Source organism: Melospiza melodia, chromosome 7, assembly GCF_035770615.1.
Source record: "Melospiza melodia melodia isolate bMelMel2 chromosome 7, bMelMel2.pri, whole genome shotgun sequence".
Classification (NCBI taxonomy): domain Eukaryota; kingdom Metazoa; phylum Chordata; class Aves; order Passeriformes; family Passerellidae; genus Melospiza; species Melospiza melodia.
Window position 1 is genome coordinate 31,020,187 of NC_086200.1, and position 17,906 is coordinate 31,038,092.

The following is a 17,906-nucleotide window of genomic DNA, read 5'->3' on the forward strand; positions in this document are numbered from 1 at the left end:
GGTCTGGCTGGGGGTGGGGGGGACCCCAAAACCGGGTGAGGGGACCCCAAAACCTCACGGAGAGGAACGAGGTGAGGGGCACCCCAAGAACCAAATAAAGGCACCCCACAAAAGGGTGAAGGAACTCCCAGAACCAAATAAAGGGACCCCAAAAGCCGCTGAGGTTCCAAGGAACCACCAGGGGGACCCCAAATACCAGATGAGACCCCAAAACCAAATGATAGACCCAAAAAACCAAAGTGAAGAGACTCCAAAACCAAGTGAAGGACCCCAAAACCAGCTAAAGTTCCAAGGAACAACCGGGGGGACCCCAAAGACCAGATGAGACCCCAAAACCAAATGAAGGCTCCCAAATCCAAGTGAAGGACCCCAAAAGCAGCTGAGGTTCCAAGGAGGACCCCAAATACCACATGAGACCCCAAACCCAAGTGAAGAAACCCAAGAACCAAGGGAGGGACCCCAAAAGCAGCTGAGGTTCCAAGGAACAACCGGGGGGACCCCAAAGACCAGATGAGACCCCAAAAACCAAATGAAGGCTCCCAAAGCCAAGTGAAGGACCCCAAAACCAAATGAAGGACCCCAAATCCAAGTGACCCCAAAAACCAAATGAAGGACCCCAAAACCAAATGAAGGCTCTCAAATCCAAGTGAAGGACCCCAAAAACCAAATGAAGGCTCCCAAAGCCAAGTGAAGGACCCAAAAACCAAATGAAGGACCCCAAAGCCGAGTGAAGGACCCCAAAAACCAAATGAAGGACCCCAAAGCCAAGTGAAGGACCCCAAATACCAAATGAAGGACCCCAAATCCAAGTGAAGGACCCCAAACCCAAGTGAAGGACCCCAAATACCAAATAAAGGCCCCCAAATCCAAATGAAGGACCCCAAAAACCAAATGAAGGCCCCCAAATCCAAGTGAAGGACCCCAAAAACCAAATGAAGGCCCCCAAATCCAAGTGAAGAGACCCCAAAGACGGCCGGGGGGGTCGCGCTGTGCTCGGGTTTATTGGTGGGTACAAATTTCACAGTTTGGATTCTCCATCACCGATCGGGGGCGGGGGGGGTGAGGTAAAACCGCCCCCCCCAAACCCACCCGTGCCCCCCACCCCCCTAAAAACCCCCGCGGTCGGGGTCAGTCGGCGCCGTCGATGTGCAGGGGGGCGCACGGGGGGTGCCCGTTGAGCTGGGCGGGCACCGGGGGGCTCTTCTTGGGCACCAGGGGACACGCGGCCCCCCCGGGGCAGGCGCGCTTGGCGCTCGGCCGCTGCATCTTGTGCTCCAGCTGCATGTGGTTCTGGGGGGGCAGCCCCAGGCACGCCCTGCGGGGCACACAGGGGGGTCAGGGGGGCACACGCGGGGGTCAGGGGGGCACACACGGGCATGGGGGGGCACACACGGGGGTCAGGGGGGCACACGCGGAGGTCAGGGGGGCACACGGGGGTCAGGGGGGCACACACGGGGGTCAGGGGGGCACACACGGGGGTCAGGGGGGCACACGGGGGGGTCAGAGGGGCACACACGGGCATGGGAGGGCACACACGGGGCTCAGGGGGGCACACACGGGGGTCAGGGGGGCACACAGGGGGTCAGGGGGGCACACGGGGGTCAGGGGGGCACACACAGGGGTCAGGGGGGCACACACGGGGGTCAGGGGGGCACACACGGGCATGGGAGGGCACACACGGGGGTCAGGGGGGCACACACGGGGATCAGGGGGGCACACACGGGGCCCAGGGGGGCACATGCGGGCATGGCGGGGCACACACGGGGCTCAGGGGGGCACACAGGGGGTCAGGGGGGCACACAGGGGGTCAGGGGGGCACACACGGGGGTCAGGGGGGCACACACGGGGGTCAGGGGGCACACGGGGGTCAGGGGGGCACACACGGGGCTCAGGGGGGCACACGGGGGTCAGGGGGGCACACACAGGGGTCAGGGGGGCACACACAGGGGTCAGGGGGGCACACACGGGCATGGGAGGGCACACACAGGGCTCAGGGGGGCACACACGGGGCTCAGGGGGGCACACGGGGGTCAGGGGGGCACACACGGGGCTCAGGGGGGCACACACGGGGGTCAGGGGGGCACACGGGGCTCAGGGGGGCACACGGGGGTCAGGGGGGCACACACGGCTCAGGGGGGCACACGGGGGGTCAGGGGGGCACACACGGGGGGTCAGGGGGGCACACGGGGGGTCAGGGGGCACACACGGGGGGTCAGGGGGGCACACACGGGGGTCAGGGGGCACACAGGGGGTCAGGGGGGCACACGGAGGCTCAGGGGGGCACACAGGGGGTCAGGGGGGCACACACGGGGGTCAGGGGGGCACACGGGGGTCAGGGGGGCACACACGGGGGTCAGGGGGGCACACGGGGGTCAGGGGGGCACACACAGGGATCAGGGGGGCACACACGGGGATCAGGGGGGCACACACGGGGGTCAGGGGGGCACACACGGGGGTCAGGGGGGCACACAGGGCTCAGGGGGGCACACACGGGGGTCAGGGGGGCACACACAGGGCTCAGGGGGGCACACACGGGGGTCAGGGGGGCACACAGGGGGTCAGGGGGGCACACACGGGCATGGGGGGGCACACGCGGGGGTCAGGGGGGCACACAGGGGGTCAGGGGGGCACACACGGGCATGGGGGGGCACACGCGGGGGTCAGGGGGGCACACAGGGGGTCAGGGGGGCACACGCGGGGCTCAGGGGGGCACACACGGGCATGGGGGGGCACACAGGGGGTCAGGGGGGCACACGGGGGGCTCAGGGGGGCACACACGGGGGTCAGGAGGGCACACGGGGGTCAGGGGGGCACACACGGGGATCAGGGGGGCACACACGGGCATGGGGGGGCACACACGGGGATCAGGAGGGCACACGGGGGTCAGGGGGGCACACACGGGGGTCAGGGGGGCACACGGGGCTCAGGGGGGCACACGGGGGGCTCAGGGGGGCACACACGGGGCTCAGGGGGGCACACGGGGTCAGGGGGGCACACGCGGGGGTCAGGGGGGCACACACGGGGGTCAGGGGGGCACACGCGGGGCTCAGGGGGGCACACACGGGCATGGGGGGGCACACACGGGGGTCAGGGGGGCACACACGGGGGTCAAGGGGGCACACGCGGGCATGGGGGGGCACACACGGGCATGGGGGGGCACACGGGGCTCAGGGGGGCACACACGGGGGTCAGGGGGGCACACACGGGGGTCAGGGGGGCACACGGGGGGCTCAGGGGGGCACACACGGGGGTCAGGGGGGCACACGGGGGGCTCAGGGGGGCACACACGGGGCTCAGGGGGGCACACACGGGGGTCAGGGGGGCACACGGGGGTCAGGGGGGCACACACGGGGGTCAGGGGGGCACACGCGGGCATGGGGGGGCACACACGGGGCTCAGGGGGGCACATGGGGGGGTCAGAGGGGCACACACGGGGGTCAGGGGGGCACACGCGGGGCTCAGGGGGGCACACACGGGGATCAGGGGGGCACACGGGGGGCTCAGGGGGGCACACACGGGGCTCAGGGGGGCACACACGGGGCTCAGGGGGTGGCACGGGGCAGGGGAGGGATGGGGGACACGGGGAGGGGGGTGTGGGGGGATTGGGATGGGTGCTTTGGCACTGCTGGGGTTTGGGATGGGTGTTTGGGGCACCGGGGTTGTGGGGTGGGTGTTCAGGCACTGGCGGGATGAGTTTTGGGAACTGGGGGACACCGGAGTGTGGCACCTCCGGGTGTTGGGCACCGGGAGCAGCTGGAATGGGAGCAGGGAGCCCCAATGCTGCTCAGATCTGTGAGATTTGGCACCCGCTGGAGTTGGGCACCCCCGGGCACTGGGAACCCCAAGGTTTGGGGACCTCTGGTACTGGGAACCCCAAGGTTTGGTTACTGGGAGCCACTGGTGCTGGCCACTGGGATCCACTGGTTTTGGGCACCCCCTGGGGCATCAGGGACCCGCTGGGTGCCAGGGTCTGTGTGCCGGGACACCAAATGGGCACTGGGACCTTGCTCCCCTTGGGCACCCCCTGACTGGGAAATGGGGACCCACCCGAGCTGGGACCTTGGTGCTGGGCATCTCCAGGACCTCTGGGCGCTGGCACCGTCACTAGCACACACTGGAACCCACTGGTGCCACTGGGACCCACCCCCAGCACCGGGCACCCCAGGCCTCGAGCTCCAGTACCCCTGGAGCTGGACACCCCATGGTGGGCACTGGGACCCCCTGGCAGCCCGGGTACCCCACCCTGGAACCCCTGCACAGCTCTGGGTGCCCCTGTGGGCACAGGGGTGGTGGCACCGGGTGCCCCGGGTACCTGAGGATGTTCTCGATGCAGCTGCGCTGGCGGAACAGAGCGTTGACCACGGGGGAGCCCTCGGGCACCAGCGGGGCCTTGCACAGGAAGGCCAGGATGGACAGGACGCTGTGGAAGCCCTGGAACTCGGCGTCGGCCTCGGTGCGGAAGGAGATGCGCTGGCACAGCTCCGTCAGGATGGCCAGGTCCAGGATGATGGGGCTGGCCAGCAGCGAGTCCTGCGGGCAGCCGGGGGTCAGCAGCCACCCGGGGACACCGTGGGGACACCCCGGGGACACCGTGGGGACACCGTGGGGACGCCCCGCACGCACCTCGCAGGTGTTGTGGATGACGATGGTGTTGGTGCCGCCCATCATGATCTCGGACGTGTACTCATCCAGCGCCCGCTTGCTGTCCCCCACGTAGGGCACGTACTTGATCACCACCTGCCAAAGCCACGTCCCCGTCACCCCACTGTCACCCCCGTGTGTGTGTGCGACCCCCCCGGGCCCCCTCCCCACTCACGCAGTGGTCGGGCTTGTCCTGGGGGCCGTAGAGGACGGGGTTGGCCTGCACCGTGTCGTCCACCACGTTGCTCTTGGAGATCTCCTTGGAGCGGAACTGCTGCGGCGCCGACAGGTTCTTGCCGTCGTTGTTGCCCAGGTGGTTGTAGCTCACGATGGACTTGGTCTGGGCAGGGGGCACGGCCGGGTCACCCCCCGTGCCCCGCAGGCAGGCACAGACCCCGCTGGGCCCCCACGCACCTTGAGGCCGGCGCCCACCAGGAAATCCACCAGCACCGACTTGAGCTTGGTCTGGCCCGACTTGAAGTCGTCGCCGCCGATGAAGACGCGGCGCTGGGCGGCCAATTCCACGGCGCCGGGCACGAACGTGTTCTGGGGGGAGCCGTTGATGTAGGCACAGCCCTCCAGGATGCTGGCCACGGCGAACAGCGTGGACGGGGACACCTCCAGGCCTCGCTGCGGGGACACGGGGCGGCTCAGCGGGGCTGTCACCCTCCCAAGGGTGTCACCTTTCCCAGAATGTCACCCTCCCAAGGGTGTCACCCTCCCCAGAGTGTCACCCTCCCCAGAGTGTCACCTCGATGGCCCTCAGCAGGTTGTCGGCGGTGTCGTTGAGCCCCGGCACGATGTCACAGAACCTCTCCGTGTTGGCCGTCCACAGGACGATGACTTTGTCCACGCCGCTGCTCTCCTTGAAGTCTCGGATGTCCCTGCGGATCTGCTCCACCTGGGGCGGCGTGGGGGACGGATGAGCTCGGTGCCACCTCCCCCGTGCCCCCTGTGCCCTCCCCGCCCGCCCGGCCGCACCTGCTGGGCCATGGGGCCGCTCAGGACGTTGTCCGCCCGCTCCTCCTGGTTGGCGGCGATGAACTCGGGGATGTAGATGGACGGACGGGGCTTCATCTTCTCCATGTGCGGCCACAGCTGCTCCTGCAGCGGCCACTCCAGCACCTCCGCCCGCCGCATGGCCTCGGCCAGGTTCAGCGAGGAGATGTCCCAGCCTGGGGGACAGGGGGTGACCCAGGCGCTCGGGGGGTCCCGCGCCGCCCGGGGGGCCCCCCGTACCCCACCTACCGTCGAACACGATGTCGTTGGGGTGCACCATGGGCAGCAGGTCCCGGAAGGGCACGTACACGTCACCCGAGGGGCCCGTGCCCAGGCACACGGTGGAGGCTTGCAGCAGGGAGCCGTAGTAGTTGGCTGTCTGGGAGGGGATGGGCAGAGATGAGGGGCTGGGGGGGTCAGAGGGGTCCCTGCGCCCCCAGAGTGAGGGGCGGGGGCTGCAGAGCCCCTCTGAGGGCAGGGAGGGCATTGGGGGGCAGGACGCCAGGGCGGCTGAGCTGGGTGTCCCCAGCCCTGCGGGGTGACCCCAGGTGCCAGGACATCGCTGGGGTCCTTCTGGGGACACCCCGGGGACGTGGCCCTTGTGGGGTCACACTGGGTGCCCTCAGAGCTCGCTGGGGTCACAGTGAGGACACCCATGCCACCGAGGTCACTCTGGGGACACCCTCTTTACTGGGGTCACGCTGGGGACACACCTCTCGCAGGGACCCTGCTGGGAACACCCACCTGGCGGGGATCAGGCTGGGGACACCCACCTGGCTGGGGTATCTCTGGGGACACCCACCCTGACGGAGTGACACTGGGGACTCCCACCTGGCTGGGATCTCTCTGGGGACACCCACCTTGAAGGGGTCACACTGGGGGGACCCCCTCCCTCAGGTCACACCGGGGACACCCCCCTCGCTGGGCACACGCACCTTGCGGCCGGTTTTGGTCATCCAGGAGAGCCCCAGCCTGTTGGCCAGCACGGCCGCCGTCACGGTGGTGCCGTTGTTGCCCCCCCAGCCCACCAGCATCACCCCCAGGCGCGGCACCTGCCGGCCCGTGCGGAACGTGAAGCGGGTGGAGCACGGCCGCACCTGGGGACAGAGGGGACACAGAGAGGGCACAGCTGGGGGCGGCGGGGACGGGCCGAGCCCCCCCGAGCCCCCCGGCGCCCCTGCCCACCTTGGTGACGCCGTTCTCCTTGCAGACGTGCACCGTGCTGTAGGTGTACTTGGCCTCGATGAAGTCCTTGCTGTAGGTGACGTCGGGGCTGTCCACGAGGAATGGCTCTGCCATTGTTCCTGGAGCTGCAATGGCAGGAAATGGGTGTCAGCGGCCGGGCCACCCCCCCGGGCCCTCCGCCCTGCTGGGACGTGGCTGTGCCGCCCGTGGGGACCTTGGCTCCGTGCCCTGCGCGCCGCCGGTTCGGTCGCTGCGGCCCCGTCCCACCCGTGTCGGGGACAGGGGGGGCTTCGGGGGGCACAGCCGCACCCCAGGAGCGCACAGAGGGCCCAGAGCGGGGCACGGTGCCGCTCAGGGCAGGCGGGGACTGTGCCCTGTCCCCTCTCTGGGGGTGGCACTGCAGGACCAGGGATGCTCCGGGGGACAGGGGTGTCCCTGCACGCCGGGGGGCTCTGGGGGTGCAGGGGACACTGTGGGGACAGCCCCGCACCCTGGGGTGGCGCACAGGGGGACCGGGGGTGTCCCTGCTCCTGAGGGTGACGGAGCGCGCAGGGGACGTGGGGACAGAGGCTGTCCCGGCTCCCAGGCATGTGGAGAATTTGGTGACAGGGGCGGTCCCTACGCCCTGGGGTGACAGATGGGGCAGGGGACGTGGGGACCAGCGCTGTTCCCACTGCCAGAGCTGTCCCAGGGGACATCGCGACCGGGACTGCCCAGGGGTGGCAGAGGGGACGCGGGGACAGAGGCTGTCCCTGCACCCCGGGGTGGCACCGGGGGAACAAGGGCTGTCCCTCTGCCGGGGAAAGGGCGCCTGGGGACAGCGGCGTCCCCGGGGTGGCACAGGGGGACACCGCGCCGAGGGCACGGCGGGACCCGGACCCGCAAACCCGAACCCGCAAACCCGAACCGCTCCGGGTCAGTCCCGCCCCCCGCGGGCACTCACCGGGCCGGGCCGCGCCGGGCGCGCAGGAGCCGGAGCCGGTGCCTGAGTCTGTATCGGTGCCGGTGCCCGGTGTCCGGTGCCAGTGGTTGTGCCCGTTGCCCGTTGTCCGGTGGCGATACCCTGTGCCCGGTGTTCGGTGCCCAGCGCCGACAGCCGGTGTTCGGTGTTCAGCGTCCGGTGTTCTGTGCCCGATGTTCAGTGCCCGATGCCTGGTGTCGGTGCCCGGCGTCCCGTGCCCGGTGTCCGGTGCTGCCCCGCGGGGACGATGCGATCGCGCTGCGGCCGCCCCGGCTCCCGCCGCTTAATCGGCTCGGCGGCCCCGCCCCGGCCCCGCCCCCGCCCGGCCCCGCCCCCCGCACGTGCCCACCGGCACCGGCAGCCCCGGACCCCCCGGACCCCCCCGACCCCCGGTCCCGGGGCACGTGCGGGGCTCCCCGGGCCCCGCCGGCCGCTCGTACCGGGAGAGGGGGGCGGGAGGGGCCGGCCGGGACGGGGAAGCGGCCGCTGACCCGGGAAGGGGAAGTGTCGCCGGGGCCGGTCCCGGGCCGGGACCGGGGGTCCCGCCGCCGCCTTCCGGCCATTGAGAGCCCCGGGCCGGCGGCTTCCTGCGCCCGGGACCCGCGGGCGCCTTCCCACGGCGCCGCTCCCACGGGGCTGCCAGCCCGGCACCGGCACCAGCACCGGCACCGGCACCGTGCTGCCGCTGTTATCCCGCTGCTGCCCCCGGTGTGGGCACCCCGAAAACCACGGCACCCTGGAGCCCCCGGCGTGGGCACCCCGGAGGTCACGGCACCCCAGAGCCCCGGGCACGGGCACCCCGAAAGTCCCGGCTGGCCGGAGCCCCCGACCCGGAGCCCGTTAGCCCCGTTAGCCCCGAGCCCGCGGGGCGGACTCGCCGCGGAGCCCCCAGCGCCCAGCCCGGCTCCCTGCCGGCGCTGCCGGGGGCACCGAGCCCGTGTGGGGCCGCACCCGCACCCGGGGGAGCGCGGGGAGCGCCCGGGGCCGGGCAGGGAACGGGGTCGTGGCCGCCCCCCCGCTGGCGGCCCCCGGGGTCCCGCTGCCTTTCAATGGCCCGCCCCGCTTCAAAGGGGCCCCGGAGCCGCAGCAACGCCCCGGCCCCCTCCCCACCCCGCTCCCCGCAGACACGGCGAGGACAGCTCTGCCCTCCTCCGCCACCCACCCCGCTCCTCGGGGCTCGCTGCCATCGCCACCCGGCCTCCGGCACGCAGCGGGACGGGACCCACCGGGACCGAGCCCGGAGGGCACCTGCGGCCGGGCGGCCGCGGGGAGAGGCGGCGGTGGAGGGCACGGCGGTGCCGGGGGGCCGCGTCCGGCCCCTTGGCCATGGAGGAACAATGATCCCTTGGTGCCGGGCTGGAGGACAAAACGAGCCCCGCGCTGGAATGCCAGTGCCTCAGCAAATTATTGAAACAAAAATAACATTTCTTTGTACAATAATCCTGGGGCGGGGAGGGTCCGGGCAGCGCTGCCAGGGGCCCAGAACTGGTATTTTTCCACTGCTTTCCTCTTTTTTTTTTTTTTCCTCTTATTTTTTTCCTTTTTTTTTTTTTTTTTTTTTCGCCCCCCTCCCATAACTCCCACCATTGTTCCTTCCCCCACTCCCTTCCCACTCCTCCCACGCTCGGCACCGCATGAGCGGGGCTCCCTTGTTCCCGCTCGCCCAACGCGTCCATGGGCCGGGAGCCCGGGCCGGCCGCCCAGCGCCTTCGCTCCCCAGCTGCCGGGGGCTGGCCGGGGGCCAGCGGAGCCGCAGCGGAGCCATAGCGACCGGCCCGGCCGCCGCAGCAATGGAGCCCACCCCCCGCTCCCCGCGGACCCCCCGCCCCAGCCCCGGGACGGGCTCCAGGCCCCGCAGCCCCCCCGGGGGCTCCCGAGCTTCATTCTGAGCAGGTTCAGGGGCTGCTCCTGCCGCAGCCGGAGATGCTGCGGGCGCTGGATGGGCTCGGCTGGGGGGTCCTGCCTCTGACCCCCCCCCAAAACAGGTCGAGGCCGACCCCGCCAAGCCCGGGTTTGTGCCTCGCAGCAGCCTCAGCGTTCCCTTGCCACGTTTTCCTTCCTCCACAGTTGGGTTTTTTCCCCTCGTGTAACACAATCCCGAGCCCTGGCCCTTCATTATATCCCTGCTGGCAGCTCCTCATCCTCCTCCCTCTCGCTGTGCCATCGCCCTGGCGGCGCTGCGTGCCCAAGGTCGGACCCGCGCCTGCGAGGGGGGAGCAGGGGCTGATTCCGGGGGTCGTGCGGGCGCTGGAGGTGCAGCAGCTGCGCTGGGAGAGGGACCAGCGCCACCGGACCGTGGCGAGGACAAATTATTCTAATGAGCTTCCTCCTGTAAACGAGCCACGAGCACTGAAAGGTGCCCAGGGAAAAAACCCACGGGGGAAAAATCCACAGGGGAAAAAACCCATGGGGAAAATAAAAACCACAAGGGAAAAAACCCGCAGTGCTGTTTAGGGTTTCCAGCACCCCTAAAACCTGGCCAGGGCCTTCCCACGGCTGCGTGACCCCAGGTTAGGGGCAGTCTGTGCACGATGCGATGCAAGGTGACTTTTCCCAAGTGTGACCCGAGTTATGGGTGAGTTATCAGAGCCAGGCTCCTCCCGAGCCCGCGGCCGGCCGGGTTTTGCCGTGCGGGAGGGCGCGGGTATGCTCCCGGTGCGGCGGGGCCGATAAGGAGGCGGCGGCGGCGGCGGGAGCCCGGCTGGCTCTGGCACGGCGAACGCAGCCAGTAAATTTCCACTGGGGCAGCTCCGAGTTAATGAGCTCAATGCGTGACCCCGGGCAGCGCCGGAGCTGCCAGCGGTCGGGAGGAATTCCCCAGGAAGGCTGGGAGGAGATGGGGACCCTTCCTGTGCGGGCAGGGCCGGCCCTGGAGCCGCTCAGAGCCCGGGGAGCTCACGGAGGGCGAAGGGGCCCGGGGTGCAGAGCTTGGCTCAGAAACCACATCTGAAACGAAAACTGGAGGATTTGGGGATTTGCTGAGCCTGGGCTCGGCCCTTGCTCCGTGGCCGAGTCCCACGGGCGTCTCCTCGTGTCAGCTGCAAGGACAAGAACACCTTTAACAAATAAACCGAGACTCTGTGAAGCGTTATTTGACGCCTGGATGATTGTCACCTTCTCCACCGTGTGCTGTTTTGGAGGGACAGTCCCCAGTCCAGCACTTAACCCAAGGGAACACGGTTTGGGCACAGGAATGCAGGGCCAGCAGCACCTGCGGCCTCCAGCCCCGAGTTTGTGCTCCAGGAGGGAGGCAGCACCCACACTGCAGCTGTCCTGCACTCCCGAGGAGTTTCATCCTTGGTTTCATTGTGCCTGCTCCATCCAGCCCCGGGGATGCTGCTGAGGGCAGGGCCAGAGAAATGCACGGTGCCAGCGGGGCAAGGGACACTCCTGGCACGGCCCAGGCGCCCTTTGCCTCCCGGGCTTTTCTGGGATGATTCAGCCAGGTGGGAGCTGCAGCAGGGTCCGTGCCAGGCTGTTCCCAGCTCCTGCTCCTGCAGCAGCCCGGGACGAGCCTCGCTCCCTCCTGCAGCAGCCCCTCGGCGCATCCCGAGCATCCCTGAGCTCCAGGGCCCCTCCAGCTGCCCCAGCAGCATCCAGAGCCTCCTCCAAGCAGCTTCTCCCCCAAAATCCCCGAGGGTGCTGCAGTGGGAAGGCCCAGCCGGTGCCAGGGCTGCAGGCCGAGCCCAGCTCAGCGTTCCAAGGAGCTGCCCCGCTCCAGGCTCCTCGTCCCTCTCCTCTTTCTTACCTACTCCCTGCTCTGACACTCGAGCCCGCTCAAGTGACCCGGTTCCTTCCCGTTTCCTGCTTCCAAGCTCCACGCCAGCCATTTATCACCTTTCCCTTTTTGAGTTTCCTTGCAGGGAGAAGCACTGAAAAGAAATCCACAACCTTATTGTCTGCTTGTTTTCCAATACAGTGAATTTATTATATGTTGCAAAATCAGCATTCAGCTTTTTTAGTGTACAAAAAAAGGACACTAGCTCTTAAGAAAAAAGATTAGGAAAGCTGAAGACTATGCTGCCTTGAAATTGTAACATTTTGGCAAAGTGAAAAGCTCTTTTGTAAACTCCAACTCCATGGCTCAATATAGTTTTTATCCACAGTACAATATTACAAAGTAAAACACAGTATCAATAAGTTAAGATCATACTTAAATCACCTAGAACTGGTTTCTATTAACCCAAAAAGCACAAAATTTTGCCTAAGCTGCGTCGTCTCTAAAAAGAAAAAAAAAAAAAAAAGAAAAAAGAAAAAAAAAGGCAGATTCGACTACAATTCTTTAACACAGTCCAAAAGAAAAGTGAAGCAGGAAGCTGGTGGATGCTAATTGGGTCTCACAGTTTGGATAATTAATTAAATATTTTCAGGGTTTTTTTTAATATTCAAATTTTTTTAGAAGTTCCAGAATATACATGTAAATGTACACAATACATCTTTGTATACAACTCTGTTTGCAAAAATATCTTATAGCAGATGTATAAAGATTGAGATCCATCTCTATCCCTCCCCTCCCCAAGCAACAACAACAAAAAAACAAAACCCCTCCTTTCAAAACGTGAAGGATCAGGAGAAGTGTTTCCATGGAAGAATTTACTCATCCTGGCTCTGTAGCTGCTGCCTCTTCTGCCATCCCGAGTTCTGCCTCCTCCGCAGTGGGAACGAAGCCCCCCAGCCCCAGCCCCGGGCAAATTCCCGTTTTCCACCCCAAAATCGCGGCGCGGGGCAGGGCCGGCGGTGCTGGGCTGTGCAGTGCCAGTCCCAGAGCGGGGTTTGGGGCTTTGGGAGCATTGGGGATGTGCCAGGGGCTCCTCATCCCCTCCCGGACCCCCGGGGCTCCCCGGAATTCCCAACGGGGAGCCCAGAGCTCCAGGATTCCCACCAAGAGCCCCTTCCCCACAACCCCCGGCGTTTCCAGAGCACCCGAGGCAGGAGGAGCTGCCCCAGCGCTCCTGAGCCCCAGCTCTGGCGTGGGGAGGGAGGGAGGGATGGGAGCAGAGCGTTCCTGACCCCCAGATTCCCAGCAGGGACGGCCTGGGGGGTCCTGGGGTGCTCCCCCTGTGCTCCTTGGGCACAAAGAGCCTTTCCCACCCCCTTTCTCCACTGGAAGAGTGGTGGCATTCCAAGGGCCACCACGTCCCTCTGGCTGTCACCTCTCCCTTGGAGAAGGGGATGGCAAAGCCCTGCTGAGCGCTGGATGCACAGGGAGAGACCTCAGAATAAAGTGACAAAGCAAAAGCAGTGGCCCTGGCCGTGTGACAACAATGAAATTATAATATAATAATAATAATAATAATAATAATTAGCCCTGGCTGTGTGAAATTATAATATAATAATTCGTTAATTTTATCTCCTATTTTTAATACAGCAGATGGACCCACGTTTCGTTTGGGGCAAGGAAAAAAAAAAAAAAACAAAAAAACCCAAAACTTCAAAATAACTCCTTGTTGTAAGAAGTGTTTCCCTCCTTAACTCTGCCATTCCTCTCCTTCAAAGGGTGAAAGGCTCCTCAGGGCCACCTCCAAGGGAAGGAGACTCCACAGGGAAGGAATCTTTACTTTGAGATAAACGGAAGCGGGGAGAAGTCAAATCCCACAGGCTGGCAGGATTAGAAAGGGGAGAGGGGGGAGAAAGAAAGGAACAGCAGAGTTAAAGGACACCTTTGTGCTTTCTGGAGTGTTTCTCACACCCTGGCCATACTCTGAAACGTCCCCTTCAACCCAAAGTAAAGAATTCAATAAGAAAATCAGGAAGCAGGGCTGCAGGGAGAAGCTGGCTGAGCTGGAGCGCACCAGTGGAAGGGATCCGCGTGGGAAACCAGCACCTTGCTGCTCTCACAAGGATTTGCTGCTGCCTCGCAAAGACACACACACAGACACACAGAAAATACCCCAGGAGGAAGCAGAGCACCCCCCACCCCTCCTGCCACGGATCAGGGAATGAAGTCACTGCTCTGGGTGACTCCTGGGGCGCTTGGAGTAATACTGCAAGGAAAGGGTCCCAAGCACTCGGCCTAAAAGGAAAAGGGAGGCACGGTTTTAGAAAAAAGATGCTTTTTTCTTTGATACAAAAATAGACCATAGTCTCATTAGCAGTTAATAAAATTGGCTGCCTTGGTAGAAAATTAGAAAAGTCAAAGCCAGACAGGTCTCCATCTTGCCAGCACTGGTGGCTGGAGGTGAACTGGGCAGACTGGGCAGGAGGTTTGCACCCCAACGCACAAAGCAGAGAAAAAAAAGGGGGTTTGGGGGTTTGGTTTTTTCCTTTTTTTGGGATCCACCTCTGCCCTGGGCGAGGTGCTGAGCCCCAGGGGAGCCCCTGTGCTGCCACCACCCCTGCCCACCCGAGGATGCCAATGACAAAGCAGGGCCAGACAAGCAGAGCTCAGGGAACGTGGTGTATTTCCGCGGAGCCGGGAGCACACAGCTCTCATTCCAGACAGTCCTAGCAGCAATTCCAGTTCCTCACCATTTGTAGGACAATTTGTAACCCACGTGGAGCTGGGCAATTACAACTTCATGCCAAACTTTTAATCCATGAAAACTACAGATTCTTAACCTTTGGGAGCTTCGGTCACTTTAGGCAAGTTTTCCCTTAAGTGTCAAACGCTGGCTTCAAATAAGCAGAATTTTTTTTTGTTTCTTTTTTTTTTTTTTGTTTGTTTGTTTTTTGTTATCCATTTGTTACATTCCAACATTCAGAGAGGCTTAAAAACTCGGGAGGAGCGTGCTGGACGTGGACATGACAGATCTGGCATCTTAAAGTCATCCCCAAGTTCTTCAACCACGAGGAATTAATGCTCGTCTCTGAAAGGGATTTTGGGTGTACAAAAGGGAACGTAACGTCCAGGCTGACTGGATTTTGGTTTGCCCTACCCAGTCCAGGGGTGAGTGGCAGCTAAAACTGCTGCTGGTCATACTCTGCTATCAGTTTTTTGATGTGGGCCAGTTTGTTGTGGAGGTATTCGCAGCGGTTCTTCTCTTGGCTGTAGTTGGGGTTTGTCTGCAAGACAAAACAAAACAAAAATGGAAGTGCAGAGGTGGGAAAGGTCCTGGACAAATCAAAGCTGAGCCTTGACAGCACAGAGCAGATCGTGGGATGGTTTGGGTTGGAGGGAATGCAAAGATTTCCTCATCCCATGGGCAGGGACACCCAAACCCATCCAACAGTTCCGGGGATCCAGGGGCAGCCACAGCTTCTCTTGGGAATTCCATCCCATTCCTTCCCAGGGAAGAATTTCCCCCTCATACCCCCCCTGAACCTCCCCTCTTTCAGCTTAAAACCATGGAAAGAAGCTTTTTTAGATCCCTCTTTAAAACAGCCCTGTTCTGACCAAACCCAGCCAAGAATAAATTCCCTTTTCAGCATTATCCAGCTCCAGGAGCCTCCTCACAGGGAAGGAGCACACCTGAGTCAGGCTCAGCCTAGCTAGGCTTCCAACAATCCCCACCTGCCCTCAGCCCCACCTCAGAGGCTGTGGGACAAAGATGAACTTCCAACATGCAGGGAATCTCTCCAAAGAGCTCCTAAATCCCTCAGGACAACAGGGCTTGGGACCATATTCACTTATTGAAAAGAAAAAAAAATCCAAATCCCTACTAGTGTGTGGATGCTTTGCATAAAAATACTGAAATTTTATGTGCCCCAAACTCCAAAAATGCAGGGCCAGAGCTCCAGAGGCTGCTCCCAGCTGGGATGCTGTGCATGAGGAACACAAACTGTTCCTTCCCTGGAGAGATAAAGGCCCTGGGTGAGCACAGCCATTGTGCCAGGGCCACGGCTCAGCGATCCCAGCACCAGGGGCACTCCCAGCTCCCCCCAAACCCTTTCTGAGCTGCTCCAGGGACGGGCTGGGGCTGAACAAAGATCTGCTGCAATTGCCTCAGAGCCTGGGCTTGCTCTTGGCAAGGGCCCATCTCTTTCAGTCACACCAGGGGCACCACCCAAAAGCCGCCTGTGGCCAAGGACATTCCCCCCTTACCTTTTTAATTTTCCGATATTCCTGTAAAATTTGATCGTGGATGGTCTAAAAAATATAAAGAGAGAGAGAGAAAAAAAATAGGGCATTATTTTCAGTTCTGCAGTAGGTGTTCACTGATGGCTCAATGTACACAATTTCTCCAAATTCCAACCAAAATCTGCTCCCTGCATGGCTCCCCTGGGCAGATCCAAACCAGCTCTGGCTCCATGGATATCCTGGAGCTGACACAGAAGGATGAAGCCTCATTCCTCACCTGTGACAAGCACCTGGATTCCAGGACAATTCACATTTCCAAAGCCCCAGCTGCTCTTTTTTCCCCCCACCAAGATCTAAAAGCAATCCAGTGAGGAATTTTGCAAGGAGAAGGGCAGGAGGTTGGAGGGAGGAAGCTGTGCTTAGCACAATAGGTGCTCTGTAAAAATCTGTTTATTATCCTCGACGAGACTCGCTCCTTCAAGCTAATGAATAGCTAAAACTCTTTAAAAATCACTCTGACAAGCCCAATAATGCTGCATTATTAAGATCAAAGATTGCAGAGGAACAGATGACCCCGTGCTAACTCCCCTTCCAGCCCTGATACGCTCCCATATGTGCAAATATGAGTTTTTCTGGCTGGGATACACTAATAGCTTCCAGCAGCTTTTGGCTAAGGACACCAATTGTCTCACTGAGGCCTTTCCTTGTCAACAAGTCCCATGATGTGGCTCCAGCCTGCAAAAGGAGCAGCACAGAGCCGGGCTAGGAGCGCTCCCCAAAGCCGTCAGCTGCGTGCACGTTCCCCAGCAGCTCCGGGGCTGGAATTCACACCCCGAGCCAGCCCAGGAGAGCAGGACCAAAGCCCTGCAGCTCTGCCCCACGCTCAGCGAGCTCCCTCAGCTCTCTCCCCACCTTGTACTCCTCAGAGCCCTGCAGAAGCTGCTTCAGCTTGGCGTCCAGCTGGGTGAACCGTCGGGTTATCCGCTCTATCCGGGCGTGCAAGTCCCGGTACTCGTTGTACTCCGCGTTGAAGTCGTTCTTGTAGCTCTGACGCTGCTCCGAGGAGGAAATGGCTGCGTATTTTCTGCAGGGGAAAAGGCTCTGGTCAATGGGTCTGGAGAGGGGGATTTGGTCTGGGGGAGATTGGTTTGCGGGTATTGGTTTTAGGGGATTCCCTCTGGGTTGCTGCAGTGGGGATGAGCCTGGAAATCGTGGGCAACTGAGGATCACAGCATCACCTAAATGGGGTTTCGGGAAGGAATAGGTTTTGAGGTCAATGGGTTTTGAGGAGGGAACTCGTATGGGGGTATTGGTTTTAGGTGGGGGGATTGGTTTAGGGGGATTCTCTCTGGGTTGCTGTAGTGCTGAGCACAGGGGGATGAGCCTGGAAACAAAATTGTGGATAATCGAGGATCACAGGATCATCTAAATGGGGTTTTGGAAGGGGATTGGTTTAGGGGGGAGATACTGGTTTTAGGGGGGGAATTGGTTTTGGGGAATTCTCTCTGGGTTGTTGCAGTGCTGAGCAGGAGATGATGAGTCTTGAAACAAAATCATGGCTAATTGAGGATCACAGGATCACCTAAATGGGGTTTTGGGAAGGAATGGGTTTTGAGGTCAATGGGTTTTGAGGAGGGGATTGGTTTTAGGGGAGAATTGGTTTTAGGGGATTCTCTCTCAGATGCTGCTGTGGGGATGAGCCTGGAAACAAAATCAGGATAACTGAGGATCACAGGAGCATCTAAATGGGGTTTGGGGAAGGAATTCTTCACTGTGAGGGGTCTGGGATGGAATTCCCAGAGAAGCTGTGGTTGTCTCATCCCTGGAGCACACTGGGATGGTGGAAGGTGTCTCTGCCCATGGCAGGGTGGGACTGGATGGGCTCCAGCTCATTCCAGCCCAAACCATTCTGGGGTTAAAGCTGGAAAAGCCCTCCAAGATCAAATCCCAGCACTGCCAAGGCCACCGCTGAACCACGTCCCCAAATCCCTCCAGGGATGGTGATTCCCTGTGCCTGTGAGGAAATTCTCCCCAATATCCCATCCAAACCCCCCTGGTGCAGCTTGAGGCCGTTTCCTCTCATCCTGACTTGCATTAAAGTAGCAAATTATGGAGGCAACCAGCGGGAATTGTTGCCTTGACCTCCTGTAAAACAAACAATGT

The 17,906-nt window shown here is 62.3% G+C and overlaps 3 protein-coding genes across 4 annotated transcripts in view; 1 reads left to right on the top strand and 2 right to left on the bottom strand.

Moving 5' to 3' along the window:
* Positions 1 to 953: 953 nt before the first annotated feature.
* ISYNA1 (inositol-3-phosphate synthase 1) lies at positions 954 to 8,057 on the bottom strand. The gene is given in 12 exon segments (XM_063161171.1): positions 954 to 1,167; positions 1,169 to 1,315; positions 4,313 to 4,530; positions 4,624 to 4,737; positions 4,817 to 4,981; positions 5,056 to 5,271; positions 5,393 to 5,542; positions 5,623 to 5,816; positions 5,890 to 6,019; positions 6,576 to 6,737; positions 6,826 to 6,950; positions 7,769 to 8,057. Coding segments are annotated over 11 exon segments (1,671 nt in total). The 5' UTR covers positions 6,940 to 6,950; positions 7,769 to 8,057; the 3' UTR covers positions 954 to 1,106.
* On the top strand, positions 7,463 to 9,127 carry LOC134420926 (basic proline-rich protein-like). Its single transcript, XM_063161331.1, has one exon. It carries the CDS (start codon positions 7,463 to 7,465, stop codon positions 9,125 to 9,127), a length of 1,665 nt encoding a protein of 554 aa, XP_063017401.1.
* A 5,043-nt stretch (positions 9,128 to 14,170) lies between these two features.
* The window catches only part of ELL (elongation factor for RNA polymerase II), a 49,547-nt gene continuing 45,811 nt past the window's right edge, over positions 14,171 to 17,906 (bottom strand). For both annotated transcript variants that reach the window (XM_063161187.1, XM_063161186.1), the window contains exons 10-12: positions 16,656 to 16,827; positions 15,768 to 15,812; positions 14,171 to 14,788 (exon numbers count right to left, since the gene is read on the bottom strand). In XM_063161187.1, coding sequence (XP_063017257.1) covers positions 14,684 to 14,788; positions 15,768 to 15,812; positions 16,656 to 16,827 — 322 coding nt within the window. In that variant the 3' untranslated portion in view covers positions 14,171 to 14,683. The remainder of the gene's footprint in view (positions 14,789 to 15,767; positions 15,813 to 16,655; positions 16,828 to 17,906) is intronic.